Source organism: Lucilia sericata, unplaced genomic scaffold (assembly GCF_015586225.1).
Source record: "Lucilia sericata isolate MDLA Ls3-8-SP2 unplaced genomic scaffold, ASM1558622v1 Contig000405F_arrow, whole genome shotgun sequence".
NCBI classification, from domain to species: Eukaryota; Metazoa; Arthropoda; class Insecta; order Diptera; family Calliphoridae; genus Lucilia; species Lucilia sericata.
This window is the reverse complement of record NW_023994423.1, coordinates 26285-45407: the sequence shown is the minus strand read 5'-3', so window position 1 is coordinate 45407 and position 19123 is coordinate 26285. Positions and strand designations below refer to the sequence as shown.

At 30.7% G+C, this 19123-nt stretch overlaps 1 protein-coding gene across 1 annotated transcript; it reads left to right on the top strand.

Annotated features, from left to right (window-relative positions):
• The first annotated feature begins 15216 nt into the window (after positions 1-15216).
• Positions 15217-16134, top strand: LOC119604576 (V-type proton ATPase subunit F 1). Its single transcript, XM_037957272.1, has 4 exons — positions 15217-15458; positions 15511-15592; positions 15654-15859; positions 15922-16134. The coding sequence occupies exons 1-4, from the start codon at positions 15405-15407 to the stop codon at positions 15952-15954; spliced, it is 375 nt and encodes a 124-aa protein (XP_037813200.1). The 5' UTR covers positions 15217-15404; the 3' UTR covers positions 15955-16134.
• The last annotated feature ends 2989 nt before the right edge of the window (positions 16135-19123 follow it).

Genomic DNA, 19123 nt, shown 5'->3' with positions numbered 1-19123 from the left:
GGAAAAAGTAACAGTCGGGTGCACATTATCATTAACCTGTGGTTGAGTAACATGTGTAATGCTGCTTATTGGTGAAAAAACATTTGTACACGTTGCTTGTACATCAATATTCTTAGTCGTTGTTGCCTTTGGCGATGACACGATGGCAGGATAAAAACCTTTATCACGTAGTTCGACTAAACTCTTTTCCAAAGCATGTACCCTATCCAATAATTGCGATCCATTGGTAAAACTGGAAAAATGTTCTTCTGAGTAATACTCCTCCAGACGTTCGATTAGCTGTTGTTTATTACCAGACGTTGGTAAGCCAATTTGTTTGCACCGTTTCTTCAATTCATCGACTTTCATTTCTTCAATATTACGACCAGGTGCCATGAACTGTACTTATTCAATAAATTCGTTTTCCTTTTTTCCAACGAAATTTAAAACTGCTTCTCTCTAATTTATTGTCCGTTACAGTTTTTCCACGAAACGACGTCTACTGCGGCAGAACAAAATGAAAACGTAGAGACAAAACAATACATACAAACAGCGACATGCATATACAAAATTCAACGGAAATTTTGCAAACACCCAACAACAGCAACAATGAAGCAATTAAAGTTCTCCTTCACACGTTTATAAATCGCGAAATTAATTGTTCATCCCACTTCTGAAAATTGTCAAGACGGCTTTTGTAAACAATAAAAAAAATAATACGAGGATTTATTTAACTCAAAGAAAATATATTTATTAATTTAAAATAAACAATACGAATATTAATAAAACAAATACGGTCGCGCACGCGTCTATTCTCTTGCGAATTCAGTTCTATATTAATTTCCTGACTAACTCAGAAACAAAATATATTAAATACAGAGTCGTATTCTCAACACAGGGTGACACTTTTAAGATAAAGATATTAACGATTTAATTATATTATTATATATTATACAATTTATTACACTTTTAAACTACTTTAAAACCACTTTTAATTCACTTTTTAAACTTTTCACAAATTTTAACAAATAGCAAAACACAATTTAAAAATGGCGACGTAAACAATGTTAACAATTTTCAAAACAAACTTTGACAATTTGCTTCATTTATCTAGTTTAAAAAAAATAGTCAGCTGTTCAAGTGATGCTACTTTATTAATTTACTTTGGTTACAACCGCTGATCCAATGTGAGAAGGTTGTTTACAAAATTGCAGTGTGTAGAGTTGCTATATGAAGTTTTGAGTTGGTTGTACGAAAGATCAAAATGTTTTGAAATTTTTGCAAGTTCTACAAACATTCTATTTTACTCTTCATTTTGTGGTGACCGCAAAGGAAGTAACATCGTGTGTGTATAAAAAACAATCAAAAAAATGTAAAGAAAGGAAAAACTCAGCTTAAAAGCGCAGTTTTACTGCGCATTTTATTTATTATAAAAAATAAGAAAAAATCGTGTATGCCTTGCATATAGACTATGTAAAATAGCCCATTCAAAAATTTCGAAAAAAGTCGAAGAAAGTGGAACCGTCTGAAATCTGAAAAGAATCGAAAAAATTCAGGAATATTCGAGAAAAAGAGAAATCTTTAGACAGTGCTATAGAGTCTATCAAAAAAATAAATAAACAAAACAAACTAAAATACATAACACTTAAAACGAGATAACAACAATGAGATAACAACAAAAACATTCGATAAATGTAGATTACAGAGTTATAATGTATAAAATATCGTATAAGAATGATAGTTAACTTACGTTTTATGTACTTATGTATGTATATTAGGGCGGGTTTTTCAGATAAAGATAATCTACATTCTTTGTTTAAACCTAGTTTAATATATCGAGGGACTATATTCAATAGTATCTATCCGTCATTTTCATGAAATAAGATTTTGATGGCAAAATATCCAGCAAACTATCCCGCATCAGTTACATAAATTTCAAATGAAAAAAATATTTATTGGCAATTTTATAGCAATTTTTAAATTTCTCTATCTTATAAAAAGTAAAATTCAGAATGCAAAGCTCTCTATCTTATCCAAAAATTGCTTCAAACTCTACTATTTTGGATAATTTTCTGTTGCAAAACAAGTATTTTTACTAATTTAGACATGCTGAACACAAATCTGCAAATTGAAATCGGTTTAATAGTTTTCGAGATATCGCTCATTATGATACTAAATTGATTAATTTTATTGCCGTATTTATCCATATAACATCGATTTTGGACCAAAACCTTATAATCTGTTGCTTTTTCAACAATTTGGTTTATATTACTTCATTAAATTGCATAAAATATAATATTTATATTTACCAAATAAAAAAATATATCGTAGAAAAAAAGCTCTATCTGATATAAATTTGTGAATAATTCTGCAAATAATGCAAAATTTTAAATTCTTTTTATATAACGATTTAGAATATGGTCTTAAATTGTAAATATTGTAGAAGAAAACATTCAAAAATCTACACGAACTTGCTAAATAAACCGTTTTTTGCTCTCCTATTGAATATAGTCCCTCGATATGTTTTTTCAGTAAAGCCCCCTTCACACGAGCACACAAGTAATATGATCTGTCAGAATTTTGTGTAGAAGAGAACGGATGGGATCGTCTAAACGCAATATGTAACGAAATCATCACCCATTGAGAGAAAATACGGATGCAAAATTTGACAGTCGTATGGCTCTTTTTATTTTTTGAAATGATTCAAAAAACAAGCAAGTCGCATTAGATCAGGGATGTATTTTTATGTAAACACATACAAAAAAAAAAGTGAAACAGCTGTTTCCATTTTACTTTGTTATTGTTTTATACTAATCGTGTAAACACAAAAAATATAAATCATACGACTTTTATTCTCTTTTTTGTCATACGGATGGAATTTCATTTTACTTTTTCATCAGACTTGTCGTACGTGAAGTGTGATCGTCTGAAGGGCCCTTAAACAGTAACGTTACTTATTATCTTAGTTTAACTGAGTATTATTGGCCAATTTAACTTAAGTTATAAGTGAGAACAAAAACAATAAAACAATGATTCCGGAAGAACAAAAACTTAATATTTTAAGTAAATTGCAATTTTCTGATTTGTTTTGTTTTATTTATTATTGTTTTAAATGTTTATTTAACATTTTTCCAAAATTTTTCATTTTACAAAAGTATTATATGCAAAAAACAGCTGTTCATTGTTTATGTTTTTCAGTGAAAAGTTGGCAATACTAACAAAGTTTACTGAACTTAAATCCATAACTGAAAAACACAATCATCGGTTAAAGTCCTCCTAAATTTGTTCCGAATTTAATCTAACTGCAAGTTAAGCCCAGTTTAACTGAGTAGTAAGAAACCCGCCCTTATACCCCATTTACACATACACGAAATCTAGTAGATTTCATTTAAAATCTTTTTCAAAATCTAGTCCGTTTACACTTACTATTCTTGACATTTAAGATTTCATTTTTTCTAATATTTCTTGAAAAAGTGTGTGATATGAAAAATAAGAAGGAAAAATGGGATATTTATCAAAATATATATAAAATAAAAAAGTAGATATTTAAATATAACATTACCTTTTATTTTAGATTAACTTTTCATTCATGTTTTTCAATTTATAAAAATGTTGTCGACATTTTAATTTTTTTTGTTTGTTTTGTTTTCCTCTTTTTTCTTGTGTAGTGTCGTATTTTTTAGTATTATTTAGGAAAAAACATAGTTGCATCACTAAAAACTATTAGATTTTGAGTAGATTTTAACGAAATCTAGTTACGAAGTAGATTTTGTTTTGTATGGGAAATCTAGTTAAAATCAAGTAGATTTGGCTCGAAATCTCATAAGTACTAGATTTCGTGTATGTGTAAATGGGGTATTAGTCAATTCCATTTACGAATACAAAACGGGATGAGTTAAGGTCCAAACACATACAATACTTTGCGACGAACTGCGACTGATAGCTACGCCACGTAAAAAAAGAGATGCCCAATCGTCGCGCCGATAAAGTATGAAAAAATAATTAAATATATTTTAATAATAATGTTAAGAATTTATTTAAGAAAAACAAGTAAGAAAGTATAGTCGGGCGCATTAATTGTGATTTATTTTTCTAAATAAAGCATTTTCTTTAATATTACATTGTTCCGATACATTTAAGCAATTTATGGATGAAAAACTAATTTTCTAAAAGAGGCTTTATATGAGGGCTATAGCCAAATATGCACCAAGCCCGATAAAATTTTGTGAATATATTTATATTTATATAATATTTATTTGTGCTGAATTTCATCGCGATTTTTGTGTTTATAAGTTAATTTGGGACATTCAAGTAATTTTCTGAAGGGGACTTTGTATGTTAGCTAGGGTCAAATGAGGCTTGTATAAAACGTACAGACGTACTGTTTTCAGCAGTACGCGTACTTTTTTATTAATTGTACTTTTAACTGCATAACCCAGTGTACACTTAATAAGGTAGCCTCGTCCACACAGCTGATCATCAGCTGTTACAATCTTATCTGTCAAAATTCCTGTTTGTTTTTAAATAAGAAAAAATCGCAAAAGTTGTAAAAATTTTTAAAAAGTGAAGAAAAACATGCTTTTAAATTAGTTTTCTGGGTCAATTGTGATTAAATGTCTTTGTTGTCCTCCTCCCTTGATAAAATAAGAAAATCTTTTGCTCCGGCATACGTTCCAAATCAGATTCAACAATTTGTAGCACAACCAATTACTTTTCACAAAAAGCACGTTTTATTTGCAAATTTTATCTTCCCAATAGTTATAGTTATGATTTTCAGGCATTCCACGTTTAATTAATTTAATATATTAATATTAATAGTTAAAATTTTAAATATTTGCTAAAAACTCGTATTTTTATTGTGTTTATTTGTTGCTTTTTCACTCTCCGCATACAGTTTATTTTGACAGAAGGGATTATTTCACAATAACAAATCGCCTGTTGTTTTTGTATTGTTGTATTTGTTTTAGCGACGAGGCTACCTTATTAAGTGTACACAGGCATAACCTATAAAGAAGTACGCAAATGTACTTCTTTTTGTACCTTTTTTTGAATTTTACCATATTTTTATAGGTGTATTCATGATCATAGACAAATATTCTATGGAATCGCTATTTAAGGACTTCAAAGAAAGTTTAAAAGTGGATTCACTAAGCTCAAAAAGGCAAATTCTATTATAAGATGTTTCGATGAATTTGTCATGCCTAAAATAGTGCGTTTATTCAAAATACTTTAAAGTCATTAAATTTTGACTAAGATATCACTGTAATGAAAGTTTTTGATGAATTTTCGGCATAAAAAAGACTGCAAATGTGAAGGACATGTTTAAATGTTAAAATGGTCCATAATGCTCCGTCGTGTAGGTACCTATTCGAAAGCTTTATCCAGTCCCGCTGTGGAACGATTTTTAAAAAACAATACTGCCATTCTTATTTTTCGTAGCAGGGTGGCTAATTTTTTGAAAATGAAGTGTCTGAGGATGTTTGAAGAATGACAAATTTGAACAGAGTAAAAGTTGTAACGTTTTTGTAACAGTTAGAGATAGAGAATTTTTTTTACTGGATATTTTTTCTCCATAAAAAGATATCAAACATACATATGTTCACAACAAATGGTTGATATTTAAAAATGTAAACAAACCAAACGAAACAAGAAATTGAGGGAACTTTACATTTTTTAAAGAAAATATATAAATTAATAGCACACTAATATTAAAAAATGATTTGTAAATGGATTAATTTTATTTGTAATAGATTTGTTTTATATAAGTTTTTTGTGAAAAATCATAGCAACCAATGCCAATCTAGCATTTTTAAAACAATTTCCAACATTAGCACCAACGTCGGATCTGATGGAACTGGTTAAAGAGGCACAAAGGAAAATAAGAAAATTGTAATAGGTTGTGATGCAAATTCCCACCATGTAGCTTGGGGTAGTACAAACACCAATCGCAGGGGATTGGAAAGTTTCGGACGAGCACTCCTTTTCTGTCCATCGGTACATAAGATTCAAAATACTACGGCCGCCACCAAAGCCGATACAGTTTCGGAATAAGTCTAAAACTAATTGGACAATGTTCGGTTCCTTACTAAAGAAACGTTTATGTCAGGACACTTTTCAATGTCGAAATAAAGAGGACATAGACGCCAAAGTAGAGACGCCCACCAGTGCCAGGGGAGGCTAACACGGAAATTGTAATTACATCTGATATGGTTAAAGGGGCAATCAAGAGCTTCGCTCCCTATAAAGCTGCAATATTTATACCTAATAATATTTATACCTACACCAGGGAAACCTAGCTATTCGACACCTAAGTCTTATCGACCGATAAGTATTACGTCCTTCCTACTTAAAACCTTGGAACGGATAGTCGATAGTATGGTTAATAGCAGAATACCCGACAAAGACCTAAAATTTAAGCAGCATGCTATTATGTAAAGGGACGATCGGTGGAAACCGCTTTAAACGAAGTTGTCCACTACATAGGTGAATCCTTCGATAGCAAACTGTATACACTGGCGGTATGTATTGACATCTAAGGCGCCTTCAATAACGTGCACACTGATACTCTTATTCAATCCCTAGACCAGTTTTATGTTGACCGGGTGCTCCGTAACTGGATCAACCACATGCTAAGGAACAGATGGATAAGCTGCGAGGTGTACGATATAACTATCAGGAAAAAGGTATTTCGCGTTAATCCTCGACCGGAAATTAAAATGGAGACACCACAAAGAGGATAGGATCAACAAGGCACATCGGTGCTGGGCGATATGTAGGAGAACTATAGGCATGAAATGGGGTCTTAGTCCTACTATGACAAATTGGCTTTATAAAAGTGTAATTAGACCAATTCTAGCTTATGCTTCAATAATCTGGTGGACTGCTTTGGACAAAAAGTGAAATATCAAACTACTACAGGGAGTTCAGCGTACATGCTGCTTGGCTATAAGTGGTGCCATGTGTACTACTTCAACCAAAGCTCTGGAAACGTTGCTAGATATTCCACCCATTGAAACATATTTAAGATATGAGGCGGCGCTTACAGCCGATCGGCTCTTTACTTTAGGCGAACTGGCCAAAAGCGGTTATAGGACACGTCATCAATGTATACTGGACACATTGGAAGGTTATACACAATCATCGGACGTGCCTGATCGTATACTAGACACAGAATATGTCGGAAACTTTGAAACGCTGGTCCCAGATAGAATGTCTTGGTCAAGCGGAACATTGGAGCAAATACCAGTAGGAATCCGTTGTTATACGGATGGCTCTAAATTGGGGGACAAAGTGGGGCTGGGGTTCTATATTGAAGACCCAGAAACAGAAATATACCACCGTTTACCAAATCATAACACAAGCTTCCAGGCAGAAGTACGAGCAATAACGGAATGCGTAAATTGGATTAGAATAAATATGGCGCCCACAGCGCTTAATATATTCACCGATAGCCAGGAGGCAATTAGGGCGATATCAGGCGATAGAACTAAATCTAAGACCGTATTGGATTGTAAGAATGTTTTAACTGAATACTCTCCCAGAGGTAAGGTTCACATCAATGGGTAAGAGCACACTCGGGAGTAGTAGGTAACGAAAGGGCGAATGTAACAGCTTTAAAGGGTAGGGAGCTCGAGGCAGTTAACCTGACAAACGCGAAACCATTCGACGCAACAAACGCTGAACTAAAAATCTGGGTGAGAGAATCCCATAAGGCCTCTTGGAATAATGAAACGGTGGGTAGAACCACGAAGATCCTATGGGGTGACCCTGATGAGAGCAAGACGAAAAATCTCCTCAAAATGAGCAAGTCTGAAGTTAGTATGATGGTACGTATTCTGAGTGGACACACAGGATTACGAGCACAAAATTGGACGTGCGGATTCAGACGAATGTAGAGCATGTGGAGGGGACAGTGAAACTCTGGAGCACTTTCTTTGCAACTGCCAGGCATTCGTCGAAGTTAGATCCAAGTATCTTGGAAGTGATGTTATTCCGGAAATAACATTCCTGACTAACACTGATTGGAAGATTCCTAGGAATTACATTCAGGAAACTGAGTTTATGAACACTGAAAAATAATTCATTCAGTTCCCTTTTTTATGATAAGGAACGCACAACAGGCCCGATAATGGCATAGGTGTATTTCTTCGGATTTGATGTAGTATACATCCTCCTATCAACCTACCTACCTCCTTAATATAACAAATTCTATTCTTTCAGAGTCATTTATGTGTATTAATGAATTCCAAAGTTTAAAAGTCCGATTTTACTGAAGATACAAATGAGCAGCAATATTTATTTAATCTAGAAATAAAAGTATTTTTTTAAAAGTGTGTTTTTTATTTTTCATAAGTTTTTAGAGTTATACTTCGACGGACCGGTTATTTAACCCTACTGCAATACCAGTCCAATGGACAAGCTACTTGGGGACACTTGATTTTTCCCTAGGACACGCCAATGGCTAGTAAAGTAACTAGTAAAAGAGCTAGTAATATGACTGACTCCCAAGAACCCATTTGGCGATTACCATCCATTGACTACTTTTGACTACCTTTTGACAGTCTCGTTGTAGACTGTAGAATGACGATTGACTTGCTCGTAGGAAAAGCCAATGTTAAAATGGTTGGTCACTGGGTATTCGGGTGGCTAGGGGCCACCATAAGTGGTATATCAATTGGTTAGTTCGGGACTGTAAGCCAAACTGCTGCGTAATCTTTATTCTACACAAATGAGATAGAAATGAGCAGTAATATTTATTTAATCTAGAAATAAAAGTATTTTTTTAAAAGTGTGTTTATTATTTTTCATAAGTTTTTAGACTTATACTTCGACGGACCGGTTATTTAACCCTACTGCAATACCAGTCCATTGGACAAGCAACTTGGGGACACTTGCTTTTTCCCTAGGACACGCCAATGGCTAGTAAAGTAACTAGTAAAAGAGCTAGTAATATGACTGACTCCCAAGAACTCATTTGGAGATTAGCATCCATTGACTACTTTTGACTACCTCCTGACAGTCTCATTGTAGACTATAGAATGACGATTAACTTGCTCGTAGGACAAACCAATGTTAAAATGGTTGCTCACCTGGGTAGTCGGGTGGGTAGGGGCCACCATAAGTGGTATGTCAAGTGGTTAGTTCGGGAATATCCCGCCAAACTGCTGGGTAATCTTTATTCTACACAAAACAAAATATAACCCTGATTAACTGTCAAAGCGTCAAAAGTTGAAAGGAACTTTTCTCATAATCCCGTGTCTATATTAGACAAATATTTATCATGCTAAACGTTAAATTGTTATCATGATAAAAAATTAGCAGGTACAGACGGCATTTATTAGCGTTATGACTTGTTGTGTTGTCTTGATAACAAACGTCATTTTATTGTAAAATTTGTTTAGAATTTTGTTTTTGTGCAATTAAAATTTATTTTTAACATAAGTTTTAGTGAAATTAGTGTTTATTTACAAAATTTGCATATAAATTTAATTGTTTTTATAAAATATAGCATTATTTCAATAAAATTATCTGTGAGTTGTCGTGATAAAATCAGCATTAATATAAACAAAAAACTGACAATTTTTCAGCCGATTCGTCAAACTGTGATTTCGTCAAATTTCTATAAATTAAAGTGCCTTTAGATATGAGACTTGCGTACGACTTTACGTTTCAAATCAAATCAAACGAAATTCCATACGTATTTTATACCAAGTTCAAACGAGCAGTTGAATTACTTAACTCGGCCTCTGAATGACGATTAACCCTTTTCTACTACACATTCGTAATTCGTTTTGACAGTTCATCGCCATGTTTTTTTACATTCATTATTTTGTAATTTGTTTGGAATATTAGTGTGTGTGTATGATACAAAAATAAGTTTGTTACATTATTTTAACAAATTAAGTTATATATTTTAAATTTACTTGAATTTTTTTGTGATTTTATTTTTTATTTGTCTCCAGTCAATGAAAACAAACAGCTGATTATGATAAATACCCGATAAGAATTAGAGATGACACTCATTTTCGTAATTCATAGGTAATACAAACTGAATTACGTACAGGTTGTGTAATTCGCAGTTGAAATTTTGTATGGCCAATCATGTCATTCAGTATGTAATTGGGGGTTGAATGATGAATGAGAGCGTGAATTACGAATAATTGCATCATGTGAACGGGGTATTAGTATAGAGAATAAAAGTCGTTTGATACGCACATAAAGAAAACAACCCGACGAAAAAGAAAACAATCCGTAACAGCTGTTTTATCAAAATAAAATTTTTTTGGTGTGGTGAGTTATTTTTGTATACAAATTTGTGTTTCTGCACGTGGAAAAGATTCAAACAAGTTGATTTTCATGATTTACATTACAAAAATTAATTTTTTATCAATTAAAATATGTATATAAATGTGAAACGGAACAAATCTTGTAAAATATAAATATATTTGGGATTATATCGTTACAGAATGCCTTTTAATAAAAAGCATTAAAAAAATGTTACAATGTCAGTATATAGAAGATTATATATAACTGCTATCGGACGATCTTGTGCACGATAAAAACCTATATAGAACTTTAAGTTGGTAGTGTGGAAATCGGATGGCATAATTTTTTTTTGTAGATTTCATCGTTATATGGTGTGTACTACAACAAAATTTTTTTTACAAAAAATGTTTCTATGACCGTATATAGAAAATGATATATAACTACCAAAGTATATTAATAAAGTAGCGACATCTCTTGTTGTACAACAACATCTACAACAACCACATGTATTTTGTTTTTGGAATAATTTAAGATTGTGTCAAAATAAAATTTCCTAGAACAACAATGTGAACAAAACATAAATAAAAAATATTACTTTTAAGTTAAAAATATTAAAGATTTAATTATATTATTATATATTATACAATTTATACACTTTTAAACTACTTTAAAACCATTTTTAATTCACTTTTTTAACTTTTCACAAATTTTAACAAATAGCAAAACACAATTTAAAAATGGCGACGTAAACAATGTTAACAATTTTCAAAACAAACTTTGACAATTTGCTTCATTTATCTAGTTTAAAAAAAATAGTCAGCTGTTCAAGTGATGCTACTTTATTAATTTACTTTGATAACTACTATCGGACGATATTGTGCACGATAAAAAACTATATAGAACTTTAAGTTGGAAATATAAAAATCGGATGGCATAATTTTTTGTGGATTTCATCGTTCTAAGGTGTGTACTACAGCAACAAAATTATTTTACAAAAAATATTACTATGGCAATTTATTAAAAATGATATATAACTGCTATCGGACGATCTTGTGCACGATAAAAACCTATATAGAACTTTAAGTTGGTAGTGTGGAAATCGGATGGCATAATTTTTTTTTTGTAGATTTCATCGTTATATGGTGTGTACTACAACAAAATTTTTTTTACAAAAAATGTTTCTATGACCGTATATAGAAAATGATATATAACTACTATCAGACGATATTGTGCACGATAAAAAACTATATAGAACTTTAAGTTGGAAATATAAAAATCGGATGGCATAATTTTTTGTGGATTTCATCGTTCTAAGGTGTGTACTACAGCAACAAAATTATTTTTCAAAAAATATTACTATGGCAATTTATTAAAAATGATATATAACTGCTATCGGACGATCTTGTGCACGATAAAAACTTATATAGAACTTTAAGTTGGAAATATAGAAATCGGATGGCATAATCTGTTTGCGATTCTAGGTAGGGTCAACTGTGGACCGACCCTTACAAAATTCAACAGATAGATTTTGTTTCATATAAAACTTGTTATTGTCGAATTTTATCGCTATACATATTTTAAGTCAGTTATGAGCGTTAGACATTTCCCGAGGTCGGCCTTATATCATGGATAGGTTAAATTATGGACCGATCCTCATAAAATTTGACAAAACGGTTTTGTCTCCTTGTTTACGTTTGCTATATTGACATTTTTATTACAATTATTGTTTTTTATATCTTTTTCTGAAAGGGGACTTATATGGGGTAGGGTCAATTGTGGACCAACACAGAACCCAAATAAATCTTTTAAAATAATTTTCTGAGAGAGACATTATATGAGGACAGTGTCAAATATGAAGCGATCCTCATAAAATTTAGCAAAAAGATTTTAGTTCATATAAAACTTGTTTTTGTCGTTTTTCGGTGCTATACTGGAATATTGAAGCATGGTCTGAGTGTTAAAGTCATTTTCTGAAGGGGACTTTATGTGGGTAGGGTCAATTATGGACCGATCCTCATAAAATTTTAGTTTTTATAAAACTTGTTTATGTCAAATTTCATAGCTGTTCAAGCTAGTTATGAATGTTAAAATCATTTTCTGTGGGGGACCTTATATGGGGCCAAAACGATTTTTGCTCCTATAATTATATGAAATTTTGTTACTATACGGGCATTTTGAATCATATTATTAGAGTTTCAATCATTGTGTGAAAAGGACGTTATATGAGGGGTGGTGAAATCAACGATATAGTCAATTTTCAGTAACAAACTCCATCTACTAAAATTATTTTGGCAAATATTGGCCAGATCGTCTTAGACTGTAATAAGAACTCAGCATATTCTTTTATGTGTCCTAAACTAATATTTCAATGTTATAAACGCAATAAAAAGTACCTTGACTCCCTGATGAGTGTAGTGTCTTCCAAGCGGTGATCCAAGCGATCTAGATAGCGACGGAATCACATTATTCGCCGGACTCTGGTAACACTTTAGGTGGATAGTCACTTAAGGTTGATGGCCACACCTCAACATTTGATCAAAACTTGTTTATGTGTTAGTAATTTATTCCAGCAATCATTGAGGAAGAAGATGCATAAATTTCATTTTTATTTAGATTTTGCGACGGTAACATCATTTTTTTTACCGCATAGTGATAAAAAATGTATGAAAACATTTTATGCGTCTATACTGTTACATATAAAATTTTTACCATTATTATAAATGTAATTTTTGTTATAAAAACAATTATTTATTTTTTGAAATTATTTTTTTATTAATGAAAAATTGTTTTATTAAAAAACTGGATATTTTTCTTTGTAAAATCAAGTAAAATTTGGTACTGTGCCTGTAAATAAATTCGAATATGATTTTTTTTCATCCATATTTCATTTACCTTCAATGTATGCTTCTTCTGCTTCAATTTCTGTTGAAAATCGAAAGTGTTTTGATTTTCATCAAACCAGTGCGTGTGAGTTTTTTTCACTAACACAATCAAAAAAATCCTGTGTGTGTAAATATGTTTGATCATTGCCATCACCCTTTACCCCATGTCTATATTAGACAAATATTTATCACGGCACTTGACAAAACGTCGGCAGAAAAATTTTCAGTTTTTTTGTTTATGTTAATACATAGGGGTAACAAAACGCTGATTTTATCACGACAACTCACAGATAAATTTATTGAAATAATGCTATATTTTATAAAAACAATTAAAATTAAATGCAAATTTTGTGAATAAACACTAATTTCACTAATACTAATGTTAAAAATCAATTTTATTTGCACAAAAACAAAATTCTAAACAAATTTTACAATAAAATTACGTTTGTTATCAAGACAACGTTGTCTAACCCCGTGTCTATATTAGACAAATATTTATCACGGCACTTGACAAAACGTCGGCAGAAAAATTGTCAGCTTTTTATTTATGTTAATACATAGGGTTAACAAAACGCTGATTTTATCACGACAACTAACAGATAATTTTATTTAAATAATGCTATATTTTATAAAAACAACTAAAATTAAATGCACATTTTGTAAATAAACACTAATTTCACTAAAACTAATGTTAAAAATCAATTTTAATTGCACAAAAACAAAATTCTAAACAAATTTTACAATAAAATGACGTTTGTTATCAAGACAACGTTGTCTAAACAATTGTTTAAACATCACTGTCATAACGGCGTTATAACGCTAATAAATGCCGTCTGTACCTGCTAATTTTTTATTATGATAACAATTTGACGTTTAGCATAATAAATATTTGTCTAATATAGACACGGAGAAAACAATTGTTTAGACAACACTGTCATAACGGCGTTATAACGCTAATAAATGCCGTCTGTACCTGCTAATTTTTTATTATGATAACAATTTGACGTTTAGCATAATAAATATTTGTCTAATATAGACAAGGGGTTAAAGCATTAATATGTCATAGATCTTTTCTTGCCTAGTAGTAGAAAGAAAAAAATATCAATGTAAGTGTTGGGTACCAGGACCCTGCAATGTACACAAATGATGCATCTGGAAAACCGACAAGATGAGGCTCTATGCTTGACCCACATGAAAGGCGTTAAAGCCACCACATTGTCATTATTATAGGTTGGCCTCCGATAGATTCCGTGGCACTAACAATCAGTCTTGGAATAGTATAATGACAAGGCTTAATGCGAATGCAAATGGGATTATTATTGGGGTAGATGGAGTACTCCTAGACCACTGACTATAAAAATTTTATGTATTAAAATACATATATTTTTTTAGCACAAAATAAATTTGTCTAGTAAATTGTTTTTGTTTCATTTTTTTATGATTTACAGAGACTCACCACACAACAATAAAAAACAATTGTTAGGGTTTGCTGTTTTATTAAAAGGTTGTTTTGTTAACGGATATTCGTATGAATTATATTTTGTGCGTTTACACTTTTGGTATAATACAATAACAAAGTAGAATGGAAACACCTGTTTCTTTTTTTGTTTGCGTTGGTATTAAAATACATCCCTGGTCTGTTACATTTCTATTTTTACTAGATTTTGAGTAGATTTTGGTGAAATCTACTAATGAAGTAGATTTTGTTTTGTATGGGAATTCTAGTAAAAATCAACTGGATTTGCTTGAAATCTCATAAGTACTAAATTTAACTGCAGTGTAAATGGGGTACAAAAACAGTATTTAAAGATGTACATTATTATAATAAGTAAAAATATGTTTTTCCCCTATCTTTTGAATTCGAAGTTGTAGGACTTGTAATTGTAATTTTTACATATAAAACGAAAACCCTTAACAAAAATTTGTATATGCGAAAAACGATTTTTAGCGAAGCCTATGTTGGGAGAAGTACTCTGTTGGGAGAAGTACTCTGGGAAAAGTACACTGCGAATGGCTCTAAAAAGCTTTTATACAATAAAAAAAATTAGTTTGAGAAATGCAACATTGCGCTTTACATTGAATTAATCTATGCGCTTTTCAGCAAACATTTTATTTTGTAATTTAAAAACGCTGAATTAGCACGTCGACATATAATATGAACTTGGCATTACTTTTTCTCGTGACTGTTTAAATTGACGTACGTCAGCTGACCTAGTGAAAAATAGTCCGTGTTTGTAATTTTTTCAATAAAAACTTCTAAAAATTATAACGTAAAAAATGGCTTTACACTCTGCAGTTAAAGGAAAATTAATTTCTGTTATTGGTGATGAGGTATACATAAAATTTTTGTGTTAAAATGAAATACGAATAAATTTTTTTATAGGATACTTGTGTTGGCTTCTTACTCGGAGGAGTAGGTGAGATCAATAAAAATCGTCACCCTAATTTTATGGTTGTAGATAAAAGTAAGTAGTATACATTTTTGCACATTTATTATTACTTGTTAATGGCGTTAAATATTTACAGATACTGCTGTAAGCGAAATTGAAGACTGCTTCAAACGATTCCTTAAGCGAGATGATATTGACATTATTTTAATTAATCAAAACTATGCTGAACTTATTCGTCATGTGATTGATGCCCACACCTCCCCAGTTCCAGCGGTACTGGAAATTCCCTCAAAAGATCATCCATATGATGCTAGCAAGGACTCGATTTTGAGACGTGCTAGGGTAAGTTGTGTATGAAATTGAATAACTAACGTAATACCAAAAAAACGTATTTTTCATTCCAGGGCATGTTCAATCCTGAAGATTTAGTTCGCTAAACAGTTTTCAGTATTTTCGTTAAACAAATTATAAAAACCAAATGTTGTTGTTGTGTATAATTTGTGTGTATATATTTGTTTTCATTCCTAATGCTGCAAACATAATTTATAAACCGGCATTCAAATATTTAAACCATAATTAGAAAAAATAAAGTGTGTTAATGTCTTAAAGCTTTTGAATTACTTTACTTTTTAGTAAACAAGTAGTAATATAGTGTGAATGTTGTTTTCATGGCCAGGGAAACCAAAAATCTCTAAAAAAGTGTTTTAAGCGAATTAAATAAAAATATGCTGTTAAAATGTATAAAATGCTCTAAAAATACAAATTTTCAAAATTTAACATTGAAAACTTCAAAAGAGCTGATTATTACGTTCTAAAATAAACAATAAAATGTCTCATCCCTGCAGAAAATGGAATTAGTACCAAACTAATATTTTACTAGTACAAAATCACCAGTACTAGCTCCCAATTGTAAATTTTCACTATTTATACTCTGATTTTAAAGTGAATGTTTGTAAATGTCGCGAAATGTGTTAAAATTATATTTTAATAATTTTTTCCAAAAATTCAAATAAAAATCTACTACTAGTACTAGTATTTTTTCATAAAAACTCTAACCCCGTTTGTTTGGTGTTCTAGTAAAAGTACTACTGGCTTTTAGACATCGCTTCAATTGCCGCAGGGATTGTTGGAAGAAGTAAATTTTTAAATAAATATAGTCTAAATTAATTTCTTAAAATTTAGTATGGTTCCATTTTACGTTCAGATAACCCATAAAAACATGAATATTGGCAACATTTGTTCCCTAACAAAACAAATTCCAAACTTAAGCTTAAGCTACTATAAAATTTTGAAATAAAAAATTAACAAAAATAACATATTGAAAAAATTTATATTTTTAAAATAAAGCATTTTATATTTAAGCTTTATTTTTTTTTTAATTTATAAATATATTATAAATAAATATGCTATTAAAATTATATCATGCAAATTTATGTTTAAAACAAAAATGCATACATAGAGTATACTTTGGTTTCCCTGTTCATTAAATTACAAATGGGAAGAGATGGGGAGATGAAAATGTTTACAAATGCTTTTCAATTTTTCTTTGCATCTACTGTTTCAATTTTATATATCAAGAAATTTTTTTTTCAAAAATTTTTAGTTGTTCTTTTGAAAAATAATCTCTAGACTTAATTTTTTGTCTTGTTTAATTGAAAAATATATCAAATTAAATAAGTTTGAGATGGCCTGCAGCCTACATTATAGAAGCATTTTTAAATGTATTTTTACAATCAGTATGTGTGAAAAACTTGGTGTAATTGCTGAGTAAAGCAACATGTAAACAAATGTAGACAAAACAAAGAATTTGCAAATTTGACAATTTTTGAAAGAAAAAATATAAAAACAAATAAAAAACATGCGAAAAACCAATAACACAGTGGTACGCCGAAAAAATATGCAGGGGTTCTCATATACCAATGCCATTTCGATGTAGTACATATAGTATGAATATACTAGGGAGATCGACTCGGTTTTTATCGGTTTTTTGAACATTGGTGAACTCGGTTTTTTGAAAATTGACAATTTCCGAATATCGAATAATCCGGGTTTTTAATGACAAAAAACCGGTTTTTATATATTTTTCTCTTTTTTGTACATTACATACAATAATAGACATTTTCAAATATGTTTATAATATTAAGGTTTTTATTTTATATAAATATTTGGCAAACATACGCATAAGCCGGATTTTTAAACTTTTTTTCAAAATTAAACAAGTAAGAGTGCTATATTCGGCTATGACGAATCTTATATACCCATCATCAAATCATGTGCCATAAATTTCAAGTAAATTATGAGCTTTATAGTAATTTTCTGAGGGGGGCCTTATATGAAGGGTAGGGGCAATTATGGCCCGATCCGCATAAAATTTGACAAAGAGTTTTATGTTCCAATAAAATTTGTTAATGTCGAATTTCGCAGCTATATAGTAATATTATAGTCATTTTCTGCAGGGGGCCCTATATGGGTCGTAGGGTCAATTGTAGACCGATCCTCACAAAATTTGGCAAACAGATTTTGGTTGCTCTAAAACCTGTTTATGTCAAATTTCATCGCTATATACATATGCTTTTTTAACTCAGTTATAAGCTTTACAGTTGGGCAGGTGAAAAAACAAACTGCATCAACTAAAAATATTTGTCCAAAATTTCCGCTCTCTAGCTCGTTCCGTTTGGACTCTACCGTGTTTTCAACAGACAGACAGACGGACGGACTGACATGGCTTCTTAGAAATTTGAAACAGAATATATACCTTTATGGGTCTTAGTCCAATATTTCGATGTATTACAAACGGAATAATGGTGGGTAAAAAAATAGTTTATGTGAAAGGGATTTTAACTATTTTTTATATATTTTTAAAGATCTATTATTGAAAATTTTTAAAATTTATTAATATTTTTTTTTTTTTGCATTTTAAATAATTTAAATAAGCTTAAAGTACATTATTAATTATAATTGAAATTCGATGTACACCTTCATATTTCTTAGACTAAATGAATTTTAGGTGCATTTAAATATTTGCATCTCAATTCTGATCAGTTTGTTATAAATTATGTTAAATGCATAAAATATTAATAAATTTTAAATTTTTTTTTTAATTTAGAACGTTTAAAAAATTCGAAAAAATAGATGTAATGCCCGTGACAAAATGTATTTTTAATATTATGCATAAAAAGGTTCGAAGGTTCAATCGACTTGTGCACTTTAAAAAAATTAAAACGGGTAGAACAATTTTTCTATGAAGGTAATTAAGCGACGTGACCTCAAAAATTTTAGTTTTTCTGTGTTCCTGGAACGCATATTCTATTGTTTTTATTTCTTTTGAATAAAACCGGTTAACCGGTTTTAAGAAAAATGATAAACCGAAAACCGGTTTTTTGAAAATGCCATTTTCCGGTAATACCCTAAACCGGTTTTTGAAAAAAGTCGAATAATCGATGTCCCTAGAATATACTTTTGATTTTCCCCGTTCATTTCGTTTAGTTACTTTTTAAGAGCAAAATATTTGAAAAAGTGCTATTTTAAAATTAAATTTAACTTGAAAACAAGTAAGAAAGTATAGTCGGGCGTGACCGACCATATGAAACCCTACACCAGTTATGA